The sequence below is a fragment of the Microcaecilia unicolor genome, chromosome 3, assembly GCF_901765095.1.
Source record: "Microcaecilia unicolor chromosome 3, aMicUni1.1, whole genome shotgun sequence".
Taxonomy (NCBI): Eukaryota; Metazoa; Chordata; class Amphibia; order Gymnophiona; family Siphonopidae; genus Microcaecilia; species Microcaecilia unicolor.
In genome coordinates, this window is record NC_044033.1 from 310954921 (window position 1) to 310968553 (window position 13633).

The following is a 13633-nucleotide window of genomic DNA, read 5'->3' on the forward strand; positions in this document are numbered from 1 at the left end:
CACAACAATGAATTTCCTGTTTTTGTTTTTCCTGGCTCAGCAGATTTCTCAGGCTTTTCTGCTCAAAAATCACAAATTAGACATTTCTCTTCACCACCCTATAAAATAACCCTTTCTTCAACTGGTTCTATTATGTGTTTTGGAGTGGCCAAAGATATATCTTTATTTTTGTATTTGCTTGGAATAGAAAAGTCTGTTTATAGCACTAGAGTTGTCATTGGTTTCTGGACATGCTTTTACTTTAATTCTAAGGGGCTGGAGTGAAGGAGGTGGGGACACAATACCCTTATTTCTCCTGGAGAAAGATAAAAACAAAACATACACCCACACAAACCCTTTGTTGTTTAAAAATGATCTTAATATTAGCACTGCTTTTTAAATATTTCTGGTAAAAATTATTACACTGGTATCTTGTGAAAGAGAAAATTCAACAGACCCCTGTGAAAGCCATGTGTAGCCTGCTTGTACACTCCAGTCTGCTCAACACAACCAGGTCATAGTGCCTAGTCACCGAGAAATAATCCACGAGCACACCCAACACTCCATTTTCTGTGTACAGGATCCCCAGCCCTGGAATTCCCTCCCTGTCCCCCTCCATCTGCAGGCATCTCTTGATAAAATTTAAGACAGATCTCAAAACTCACCTCTTCAGAGATGTGTATCTTTAGTGTCCTTTAGTGTATTCCTCTGAGAAGAGCCCTAAAAATACTTATAGCACTCCTTTTGTTCTCTCTCTATCCTAATATTATAGTTCTACCCTCTTACTCTCTATGCATCATGATTCTTCCCCTTTACTTGAATTTCTGTCTTTCCTCCTATTTTTAGATTGCAAGCTGCCCTGAAGGCATTCCATAGGGCAGTATAGTAAGACTTAAATAAACCTGGAAACTTGGAAGCTGTAATGTACATATACTTGGAAAATTCATATCTTTTAATAAAGCAATTTTAAAGAATATCACCAAAAGTAGAACAATTTTGCAACATTATGAACAAAATCTTGGACTAATTAGTGTTTTTCTCAATTTTTACACATTTGATTCCACAGGGTTCTCCCCAGAAATTGTTGGCAGCTGGGTGGCATGGAAGAATAGTTGGGTGGGGGTGCAGAAATACTACACAGTATAAATGCAACCACTCTATCTCTGCAAACAGGTAGATATTTAAAGCAAATGCATAATATAGGGCAAAAATTAGCATTAAAGAGCCCTTTTACTAAGCTGCGGTAAGCACTAATGCGTGCTTACCGCAAGTTAAAAACACCTACTACGGGGTGTGCTGAGGTGTCCCCCATGTTATGATTCTGCTAAACAGGCATGGGAATGGCTGGAACCCGCTCTGCTAAACAGGCAGGGGAATGGCTGGAACTTGCTTCTCATTGGCCTGTCAGGGATTGAGCTGACGTCTTTAGCTACAGACGTCAGAAGCCAAGATCTACTTAACTTTACCTTTCCCTACAACCTTTGCTTTAGCGTTTGATTGCTATCAGTTGATGCCTGCTTACTCTCTCTCTCTGGTTGTGCTAGGTCACTCTAGTGTATACGTTGGAGTTTTGCTTACTCTTCTCGTAGCTTGTTGATTCTGTATATGTGTGCTGGGTATTCCCAGCATGAGCTTGATTGCCTCACTACACTACACCTGCGTCTGGTCCCTGCTTGTTTGGTGTTGTGCTGTCTGTGGTAAGCTTGTTCCTTGTATCATTTTTGTTTGTTTGACTAAGTTTCCCTTTGCTTGCTTCACCTCTGTCTGCGATGTAGCCCTGCTTCCTGCAGTTCGGTGTTTCAGGATCAGACTTTCCCTTAGCCTGTTTTTCCCCTTTTGTTTGCTGAGCCTGTCTCCTGATTCGGATGAGCAGCCTAGTGTCCCGTCTGTGGCCGTGCCAACCCTCAGACTTACCCTGTTTCTGGGAGTCAGTGTCTGTGCTGGCTTCTGCTTGTCTCTGTGTCTGTGTCTGTCTTAGGTTCTCTCTGGCTCTGTGTGCTGATTGCCCTACTGAACCTCACCTGTGTGGGCTTTGCCTCTTCCAAGATGGCTGCCGCCTCCTCCTCTTTGCCAGTATCCAAGATGGCCCCCGCTGTTCCTTCCTATGGGCTGACGGCTCTGTGTGTCAAGCCTCTGTTTGGTTGCAAGGTGATTGCTGCAGCTGTGGCTCTGGTGTTGAAGGGCTTTATTAGTCACTTGGAGACTACAGTCCTGGCCTTTGCATCTCATCTAAAGGTCCTGGTGTATAGAGTGCTCTGTACACAGTTTCAGTGTTTGCTCTGTGTGAGTTTCTATGTTTGTGTAGACTAGCTAGCTTAGGCACCGTGTGGCTTGTAGCCTGTGTATAGCTTTGCTAGTGCTCTGTGTTTGTGTAGACTAGCTAGCTTAGGCACCGTGTGGCTTGTAGCCTGTGTATAGCTTTGCTAGTGCTCTGTGTTTGTGTAGACTAGCTAGCTTAGGCACCGTGTGGCTTGTAGCCTGTGCATAGCTCTGCTAGTTCTCTGTGGTTGTTTCCAGTGCATGACTAGCTAGCTTAGGCACCGTGTGGCTTGTAGCCTGTGCATAGCTCTGCTAGTTCTCTGTGTTTGTTTCCAGAGCATGACTAGCCAGCTTAGGCACCGTGTGGCTTGTAGCCTGTGCATAGCTCTGCTAGTTCTCTGTGTTTGTTTCCAGAGCATGACTAGCCAGCTTAGGCACCGTCTGGCTTGTAGCCTGTGCGTAGCTCTGCTAGTTCTCTGCGGTTGTTCCTAGGGTTAGACTAGCCGCCCTTGCTAGCCACTATCCCAAGACTGTGTTTGTTCCTAGTGTTAGACTAGCCGCCCTTGCTAGCCTCTATCCCAAGTCTGTGTTTGTTTCCAGTGCATGACTAGTTAGCTTAGGCACCGTCTGGCTTGTAGCCTGTGCATAGCTCTGCTAGTTCTCTATGTTTGTTCCTAGTGTTAGACTAGCCGCCCTTGCTAGCCACTATCCCAAGACTGTGTTTGTTCCTAGTGTTAGACTAGCCGCCCTTGCTAGCCACTATCCCAAGACTGTGTTTGTTCCTAGTGTTAGACTAGCCGCCCTTGCTAGCCACTATCCCAAGACTGTGTTTGTTCCTAGTGTTAGACTAACCGCCCTTGCTAGCCACTATCCCAAGACTGTGATTGTTCCTAGTGTAGACTAGCCAGCTTAGGCACCGTCTGGCTTGTAGCCTGTGCATAGCTCTGCTAGTTCTCTGTGTCTGTTCCTAGTGTTAGACTAGCCGCCCTTGCTAGCCACTATCCCAAGACTGTGTTTGTTCCTAGTGTTAGACTAGCCGCCCTTGCTAGCCACTATCCCAAGACTGTGTTTGTTCCTAGTGTTAGACTAGCCGCCCTTGCTAGCCACTATCCCAAGACTGTGTTTGTTCCTAGTGTTAGACTAACCGCCCTTGCTAGCCACTATCCCAAGACTGTGATTGTTCCTAGTGTAGACTAGCCAGCTTAGGCACCGTCTGGCTTGTAGCCTGTGCATAGCTCTGCTAGTTCTCTGTGTCTGTTCCTAGTGTTAGACTAGCCGCCCTTGCTAGCCACTATCCCAAGACTGTGATTGTTCCTAGTGTAGACTAGCCAGCTTAGGCACCGTCTGGCTTGTAGCCTGTGTAAAGCTTTGCTAGTGTTCTGCGTTTGTTTCCAGGGCATGACTTGTTAGCTTGGGCACAGCTTAGTTGTTAGCTGGTGTATAGCCTTCCAAGTCTCCTGAGTTTGCTCTGTGTATGTTCCTGTGTATGACTGGTTTGCCTAGGTATAGCGTTCCTATTAGCCTGGGTACAGTTTATTAGTCATTGTGTTGATTCCTGCCGACTGCCAGAGCCCGGACAGTCCCTGCTTGTCTGCCTTGCCTTCGCCTAGGTGCCAGGGGGCACTCCTGGATCTTCATTCCTGCTGTTCCTGTAAGTCCTACCGGCTGCCAGAACCTTAGGGCTCAACCCTCGGGGAAAGGCAGTCAAGTGTAGGTGAAGCCTAGGTCCAGGGTGTTCCAGTTCCGCGGGTTCCGCTCCAGTGTGTTCCAGTCCAGCGGGTTTCACTCCTGTATGTTCCAGTCCAGTGGGGTCACTCCAGTGTGTCCAGTCCAGCAGGCCCCACTCCAGTGCGCACCCGTCCGGTGCGTTCCAGTTCCGAATGTTCCGGTGTAGCACTCCAGTCCGGAGTTCCGGTCCAGTCTTGTTTCCTCTCTACCTGGAAGGTGATTTTGCCTGCCACTGCCGCTCCACGGTAGTGGCCTATGGACTCACAAACCCCGCGCTCCCGGGGAAGAAGCCTGAAGGTATGCCAAGGTCCTCGAGAGTGCGGCAAGCGCGAGAGACGCGACACCTAGAGTGTTCCCTTGGGTGGTGTCACGTCCTTCACCTGTCAGACGCTCCTCCCGGCTAGGTCATCCCGCAGTTCTGTCTGAAAGGGACGTGAATCAGTCTTAGGAAGGTCTGTTTCTGTTTCCTATTTCTGGCAGCCGTCATCTTGGTTGGATCAATGGCCGCAGCCATCTTGGATAGCCCAAGAGTCATGGCCATCTTGGATAGCTCAAGGGGTACAGCCATCTTGGATAGATCATCTCCTAGGAAGCCATCTTGAAGTAACGAGGACAGGAAGGAAGCCCATATTTGGTCCTTTGAGATCTCCTGTGGGGGCAGCCATTTTGGATTCAGCTGAGGATGGTTGACTCTGACTGCCTTTCTATTTAAAGCCTTGCCCTCAGTCCTTCTGTGCTTCGGCTTCTATTCAGTTCCTGGGTAGTTGCAGTGCAGTTGGACCTTCTTGTATTTGTTCCTGATTTTTAACCTTTGCCTGTTTTGGACTTTGCTCGTTTGCTGCCTGCCCTGACTTCGGACCAAATCCAGACCATTGCTTGTTTGCTGCCTGCCCTCACCGCGGACCAGATCCTGACTACCTCCTTCTGGGTATCTGTTTCCACCCGTGTCTTTCCTGGCCGACAACCCTGCGTGGTTCCAGAAGACCTGTAGACTGCCCGCACCTGGAGACTCAACTTCCAGGGAACGGCGGCCTTCCCAGGCGAAGATTTGGGGTTGTCCGGCTGCCTTCCAACACCGACGTTGGACTCATATAAGGTGTGGGATCAAGGCACAAGGGCTCACAGTCTGACAAATAAGCCAAAGCCATGAGCTCGCCGGACAAGTCCGACCTGGCCAGCCTGGCTCAAGCTCTCCAGCAGCTGTCAGGGGCCTTACAGGAAGTGGGGGCACAGGTCTCGGTCCTCCAGGCTCAGCAAGCACCCCAGGGTCTGGATCCACCCCGTGGCCCTCCAGGGCCCGGACTCCGTCTTCCTGAGCCACCCCGGTTCAATGGAACCCCTGCGGCATGAAGAGGGTTCCTAAACCAATGTTCGATTTTGTTTCATATGAATCCAGGGGCGTTTCCCTCTGATTCAATGAAGATTGCCTACATCATCTCACTCCTCACTGGACCTGCGCTGGCATGGGCCTCACCCCTTTGGGAACAACAAAATCCTCTATTGTCCGACCTGGGGGAGTTTCTGCGTCAATTCAAAATGATCTTTGATGTTCCTGGATGACCCTCCGCGGCTGCAGCTAATCTACTACGGATCCAGCAGGGTAGCGGATCCGTGGGGGACTATGCAGTTCAATTCCGAACTTTAGCAGCAGAGGTTAAATGGAATTTAGAGGCTCTCAGTGCTGTTTTCTGGCAGGGCTTGAATGGTGATATTAAGGATGAGTTAGCCGGGCGGGATCTTCCCACCACTTTGGAGGCGCTCATTACACTCTGCATTCGGGTGGATGTACACTTCCAGGAGCGAGCATGACAGCAGAATAATCAGCCACCAATTCCCAAGACCGGGAAATGATCCACTCGACCTGGACCATCTCAGGAAGCACCGTCCTCCCATAGGTCTGAGGAACCCATGGTACTGGACAGGCAAAGACTTTCAGCGTCTGAGAAAGCCCACCGAAGGAATAACAAGCTTTGCCTGTACTGTGGTGAGGCTGAGCATTTTTTGAAGTCATGTCCCACGTGACCGGGAAACGACAACACCAGGGCCCCGTGATGGGGGTGGACTTGGGGCGATCTTCACCCCTCCCGGACAATCTTGTTACTATTCCGATTTCCCTGCGCTGGCAGGATGGGTATCTTAACTCAGGCATTGGTGGATTCTGGGGCTGGTGGGAATTTTATTAGTGCGGAATTGCTTGAGCAGCTGGAAAATCCCTCGATGCCCTGCCAGCCTGCGTTACGACTACTACTACTACTACTATTTAGCATTTCTATAGCGCTACAAGGCGTACGCAGCGCTGCACAAACATAGAAGAAAGACAGTCCCTGCTCAAAGAGCTTACAATCTAATAGAGTGACCACGATCCAGGGGTCGCCGCTACCCATGCCTATTACCTCCATTTCGCCACCTTTCCAGATGCGGGTGGGATCTCAACATCTGGAGGAGATCCAGCTGCTGGTTCTTCCTCAGGCTATTCATCCTGTGGTCCTGGGTCTTCTGTGGCTCCATCTTCACGCCCTCACTATCAACTGGACCACCGTAGAGATCAGCGGTTGGGGCACTCAGTGTTCTGGTCGCTGTTTTCCTACGGATGTTATGGCCGCTTCACCCTTGTCTAGTATTGTGGCCGCATCAGGAGTTCGCCAGGAGGAACTACCTGCGCAATATCAAGACTTTGCAGATGTATTCAGCCCCAAGGAGGTGGAGGTCCTACCTCCTCACCAGGTGTTTGACTGTCCTATTGACCTCAGGCCGGGAACACAGCCTCCTCGTGGCCGCCTGTACACCCTCTCCCAGGAGGAATCCCAAGTTATGAGAGAGTATTTGGTCCTTTGAGATCTCCTTTGGGGGCAGCCATTTTGGATTCAGCTGAGGATGGTTGACTCTGACTGCCTTTCTATTTAAAGCCTTGCCCTCAGTCCTTCTGTGCTTCGGCTTCTATTCAGTTCCTGGGTAGTTGCAGTGCAGTTGGACCTTCTTGTATTTGTTCCTGATTTTTGACCTTTGCCTGTTTTGGACTTTGCTCGTTTGCTGCCTGCCCTGACTTCAGACCGAATCCTGACCATTGCTTGTTTGCTGCCTGCCCTGACCTCAGACCGAATCCTGACCATTGCTTGTTTGCTGCCTGCCCTGACCTCGGACCGAATCCTGACTACCTCCTTCTGGGTATCTGTTTCCACCCGTGTCTTTCCTGGACGACAACCCCGCGTGGTTCCAGAAGACTTGTAGACCGCCCGCACCTGGAGGCTCAACTTCCAGGGAACGGTGGCCTTCCCAGGTGAAGATTTGGGGTTGTCCGGCCGCCTTCCGACACCGACGTTGAACTCAGCTAAGGTGTGGGATCAAGGCACAAGGGCTCACAGTCTGACAAGTGGCTTCCTTTATCCTTGACTGCCTTGTGTATTCCTATAGAAGCTCTTTCCCTTGTGTCTCTAGCTAGCGCTGTGTGCGTTGCTTGTGCTCCAGTCCCTTTGGGGACCTCTCGTTGTTCTTTCTCCCTTCCCAGTGTATGACTCAGTTCCTGTTCGGCCATGAGGCCCGCACGCTTGGACTCTGTACGAGTGGGTTCCCGATAGGCTGTGAGGCCCGCCTGAATGCTCTATCTCCCATTTTCCGGTAGTGCTAGTTGTTTGTTAGTTGTGTTGCACTGTTATATCTACAGGGAAGAGCAGTCTTTTCTCCATGACAAATGAGCAATATTATCATCGGAGCCCTTAGCATTTGGTTTTACAACCAGCGCAGGGCTCATAAGATAAGTAAGTACATAAGTACATAAGTAGTGCCATACTGGGAAAGACCAAAGGTCCATCTAGCCCAGCATCCTGTCACCGACAGTGGCCAATCCAGGTCAAGGGCACCTGGCACGCTCCCCAAACGTAAAAACATTCCAGACAAGTTATACCTAAAAATGCGGAATTTTTCCAAGTCCATTTAATAGCGGTCTATGGACTTGTCCTTTAGGAATCTATCTAACCCCTTTTTAAACTCCGTCAAGCTAACCGCCCGTACCACGTTCTCCGGCAACGAATTCCAGAGTCTAATTACACGTTGGGTGAAGAAAAATTTTCTCCGATTCGTTTTAAATTTACCACACTGTAGCTTCAACTCATGCCCTCTAGTCCTAGTATTTTTGGATAGCGTGAACAGTCGCTTCACATCCACCCGATCCATTCCACTCATTATTTTATACACTTCTATCATATCTCCCCTCAGCCGTCTCTTCTCCAAGCTGAAAAGCCCTAGCCTTCTCAGCCTCTCTTCATAGGAAAGTCGTCCCATCCCCACTATCATTTTCGTCGCCCTTCGCTGTACCTTTTCCAATTCTACTATATCTTTTTTGAGATACGGAGACCAGTACTGAACACAATACTCCAGGTGCGGTCGCACCATGGAGCGATACAACGGCATTATAACATCCGCACACCTGGACTCCATACCCTTCCTAATAACACCCAACATTCTATTCGCTTTCCTAGCCGCAGCAGCACACTGAGCAGAAGGTTTCAGCGTATCATCGACGACGACACCCAGATCCCTTTCTTGATCCGTAACTCCTAACGCGGAACCTTGCAAGACGTAGCTATAATTCGGGTTCCTCTTACCCACATGCATCACTTTGCACTTGTCAACATTGAACTTCATCTGCCACTTGCACGCCCATTCTCCCAGTCTCGCAAGGTCCTCCTGTAATCGTTCACATTCCTCCTGCGACTTGACGACCCTGAATAATTTTGTGTCATCGGCGAATTTAATTACCTCACTAGTTATTCCCATCTCTAGGTCATTTATAAATAAATTAAAAAGCAACGGACCCAGCACAGACCCCTGCGGGACCCCACTAACTACCCTCCTCCACTGAGAATACTGGCCACGCAATCCTACTCTCTGCTTCCTATCTTTCAACCAGTTCTTAATCCATAATAATACCCTACCTCCGATTCCATGACTCTGCAATTTCTTCAGGAGTCTTTCGTGCGGCACTTTGTCAAACGCCTTACATTTTGATTTTATTGATGCTGGCTTGTTGGTTATTTGTAGTGCATTTGTATTATTTGCACAAGTGGGGCACACCATTACACAAGAAAGCACATTATTGCACATAAAAAATTACCACCGTGAGCGGCCCAATGAATGAAGTGCAATGTTTCACCCATTAGTGGTCTTCAGTGACTACCACTTGGGTGCTTAAATTTCTGAGGGCGCTCCTGTCCTTTCTATTGTCAGGTTCTCAGGTTCAGAGCCCACGGGGCTGGGCTCTGGAGCAAACGTGAGCCCTTGGGCTGCTGCCGAGGAGCGAAAGCAGCAGGCAAAACCCACCAACCAACACTGGGCAAGCACACCGGCAGGGACTGCAGGCACTGCCCAGCGAACTGGAACACATGGACTGAAATCCCCCGGACTGGAGGACAGAGGACTGGAACACACACCGGACCGGAACACACTGGACTGGAGCACATGGACTGGTCCGTACAGCTTCACCTGCACTTAGCTACTAAGCCCCCCAGGAGTTGAGCTCCTGGGTTCGAGTAGCCGGCAGGACTTACTGGATACCGGATGACACAGGGACCAGGACTGGGAACAGAAGTGCTCCTAAACCTAAACTGATCTACGTGCTCCCAAGCCCTAAACCAGCAAGAGTGTTCCTAACAGTAAACTGACAAAAGGACTTCCTAAGCCCTATACTAAACAGGAGCCCCTAAGCCCTGCTCAAGAAAGGGACTTCCTAAGCCCTAAACTAACAGAGCAGGGAACTAAACACAAAGCTAACACAGGTGCTACTAAGCACCAAGCTACAAGCGGAGCTCTACAATTCTAAACTAACTAAGGTGCTCCTATGCACCAAACAACCAGAAGAGCTCCTAGCACTAAAAGGGAAGACAGGGGAGCCACAAGGAAAAAGCAGGGAAGCTAACACATAAGTTAAAAGTGCTTCCAAAGCACCAGACCCAACCGTGCTGCTAAAGCACCAAACCCAAACAGCAAAGACTGCAATGCTCCCAATAGCACAAACACCAGAAGTACTTCTAACAGCAAACTCTGCAGTGTTCCTAACACCACCAAACCCAGGAGTACTTCTAACAGCAACAGAGCTTCCAAAGCCCTACACACAGCAAAGCTTCCAAAACCAAGAGGTAAAAGCAGGGGAACCACAAGGGAAAAGCAGGAAAGCTAAACACACAGACACCAGTGCACACTGCAGTAACACTAACCTGGACCTTAGCAAGAGCAAGCAGGGAAACTAGACACAAAGTCAGAAGTGCACACTGCACCACCCTACCTAAAGCAAACACCACTGTTGCAAAGGCTCTGAAGGAAACAACACCACTTCCTTATCAAGGCCCTCCCTGATGATGTCACACTCCCTAGACCTAGGCAAAAGCACACTGACCCAGAGAAGCACACTGAAACCCAGAGAGGCCCAACCCACACCAATGCAGCACCGTGAAACACTTGAAGCCAGTACACCCAAAGAGAGGTAGAGTTAACTCAGTCCACCCACACAGCTGTAGTAAAGTAAAACAATTAACCCCATGCTGCTGGAAGCTGCCAGCACAGAGAGACAGAGCCAGCTCAGAAAGGACAGAGAAAAGAAACAGAAGCCAGCTAAGAAGCTGACCCCCAGGAAAGAGGTAAGTTTGAGAGGGGTTCTGACCCCAATCATAACATCTATATATTTGGTACTCTCTCCTGGTTATGGATGTTCTATTGTATTTAATTGAATGGCAAGCGTGTCTTGCGAGCTTGCACTTTTTTCAGGACTGCTGATGGTCTCAGCCTGTAAATAGTCAAGAGACAGTTTTTGAAATATTGTGTTTTGAATTTATGAATATATTTTTGGATGACTTTTGTAGTAGTTTTTGTGAAAATGGTTCCTGAACGTCTTTGTTTTTTTAGGAATTGTCATATATGGATCTGTCCTTCTGAAGAAACGTAAGTTGAAATATGATCATATTGGAGAAAGGATTATAAACTTAAGTAAACTTTGAAAAAAAATGTGTGTGTGTGGAATTGACTTGGACATTGGATATTCATTGGGATTTTCCACTTTGGCACGCTAGCACCATCCTACCTGGAATATATTTGAATTTTTGAGAATAATTTTAAGATTATGATATCGTCTGACACAGATAAGTTCTTTCTTCTTTTTTCTCTATTTATTAGGGTTTGCAATGAAGGGCTTTGCTAGGTAGGGATTTATAGTGCAATGATTGAATCTACTGATTACCAGGTGGCGAAATAATCATGAGTAATCACAACACTATATTCTGAGCACCATTTTCACTAAATTTTAGTTAGCATATTTAAAGCCCTGTTTACTAAGGTGCATTAGTGTTTTTAGCATGCCTACACTTAGTGCGTGAGCTAACCATGTAGGCGCCTATAGGGATATTGTAGGCACATACATGGTTAATGCACGTTAAAAATGTTAACGCTTCTATAACGCTGTTTAGTAAACAGGGCCCTTAGTTTGTTATTGGTTGTTTTTCTGATGAAGTGGTTATTTTGTATTTTTAAGTTATCTGAGCAATAACAACATAAATCTCTCCACTACCAGGCACACTGCGAAATACAAAACCTGAAAGAAATCCCAACTTAACATACATGTAGCAAATCTGTTATACAACTTTAGCACTAATTCCTATGAATCTTACAGCAGGAACCCTACCTATGAATACGCAGCATTAGAAATAGTAAACTAGGTCCTAGAACACCAATACACCTACTACTGATAAAACAGAAGAAGTAGGACTTCTACAGATCTCACACCTTGATCACAGACAAAACACAGCCACATAGGAGCCAGCTCTATGGATCCATTTGGTCTGAGCACCCCCAATATTGAGCAAGCTCCTTCATTGTGTCCAGGGAGGGGTAATTTGTATTGTGTCCGGCACCCCCAATCATTCTGAATGTTGGCGCCTCTGCACAGATACACCCTCACCAAATACAGATCATAAATTAGAAATATGAAAAAAATTGAATTGGTAACCCTAAAAAATCATAACTCAGCATGGAGAAATAAAAACAAATTCATTCCCTCTTGTACAGAGCATAAGGCTCCAGGCATGATCTCCCACAACTACCATTAAAATAAAATCCCCTCTTATTTGTATTTTCAGCTGAGTCATATCCATAAGTACATAAGTAATGCTACACTGGGAAAAGACCAAAGGTCCATCGAGCCCAGCATCCTGTCCACGACAGCGGCCAATCCAGGCCAAGGACACCTGGCAAGCTTCCCAACGTACAAACATTCTATACATGTTATTCCTGGAATTGTGGATTTTTCCCAAGTCCATTTAGTAGTGGCTTATGGACTTGTCCTTTAGGAAACCGTCTAACCCCTTTTTAAACTCTGCTAAGCTAACCGCCTTCATCATGTTCTCTGGCAATGAATTCCAGAGTTTAATTATGCGTTGGGTGAAGAAAACTTTTCTCCAATTTGTTTTAAATTTACTACACTGTAGTTTCATCGCATGCCCCCAAGTTCTAGTATTTTTGGAAAGCGTGAACAGATGCTTCACATCCACCTGTTCCACTCCAGGGCTGGGTTCAGGTGCCTTGAGCCTAAATTCAGAACTACTGGGGGACTTTGTTTCATTTTCTACCCCCCCTAAACTACTCCCTTCTTCCCCAGTGGGCTGTGAATGCTGCCTCTACAACATCTCCAGGCAAACCCAAGGAACAGCAGGCTCAACTTGCAGCTTGAAATAGGGACCTTGCACTGCCACTGAGCCACTGGGCTGGCTACAGTGCCTTAATTCTAGCTATGTTTTAGCCAGCTATATTTAAGGATAATTTTTAACTGATAGTCTAGATGTAGGGTTGCCAACTAGATCCAGATTCATCCGATAGGGTTGATTCAGTCCTGGCATGCAGGGACTTGTGGTTCTGATTTCCCCTTTGGATTCCCTAAGAAAAGCAAGGCTAAGTCCCTGCATGCATTGTGGTAAGATCAGAACTGGATCAAACCTGTTGGGCGAATCTGGATCTAGTTGGAAAACCTATCTAGATGGCTAGATCTGTGTAAGTCAGCTACCTAAAAATGTGGCCTGTTAAGCAAAGTTAGACCCCCAAGCATTTACTGAAAAATAACCCAACTATTGTTATCACTCTCAGCCATTCCCACAATGATCAGTGGCCACAAACCCAGCAAGCTCAAACCGTGGCTAGCCAGGCCCAGCAACTACAGTCTAAACAGTCTCAGACCATAGTCAACCATTCCCAATCATGACCTCCAACCACAGTACTACACTACTGAAAAACAGTAACGGTATTGTACCTTTACTTCACCCAATGATGGAATATTACCTGTAGCCTGAACCAGTCAAGTCTCAGGGCCATGAAATCAAACTGCTCCTTGTTATCAACTGTAATAAGAAAAAAACACTTTCTTGATCAGTGTATTTTTTTTTATTCTTTTAGCTTTCTAATATTGTTTGCAACTTGGTCTGAGAGAGAAATAACTCTAAATATTTAACAAATTATCTAATTCTTCCTAGTAAGGCTAAATGTTTTACTTAATTTTTTCTTCTTCTTTTGGTGTTTTTAGGGCCCTGTTTACTAAGCCGCACTGCAGGCGTGCTAGTGTTTTTAGTACGCGCTAATGCTAGAGACACCCATATAGTCATAATTTTTATAGCGCGCTAAAAACGCTAGTGCACCT

The 13633-nt window shown here is 47.2% G+C and overlaps 1 protein-coding gene across 2 annotated transcripts in view; it reads right to left on the minus strand.

The window, feature by feature from the left end:
* The window catches only part of NCKAP1L (NCK associated protein 1 like), a 338352-nt gene that overhangs the window by 174520 nt on the left and 150199 nt on the right, over positions 1-13633 (minus strand). For both annotated transcript variants that reach the window (XM_030198309.1, XM_030198310.1), the window contains exon 15: positions 13279-13337. In XM_030198309.1, the coding sequence (XP_030054169.1) occupies positions 13279-13337 (59 nt within the window). The remainder of the gene's footprint in view (positions 1-13278; positions 13338-13633) is intronic.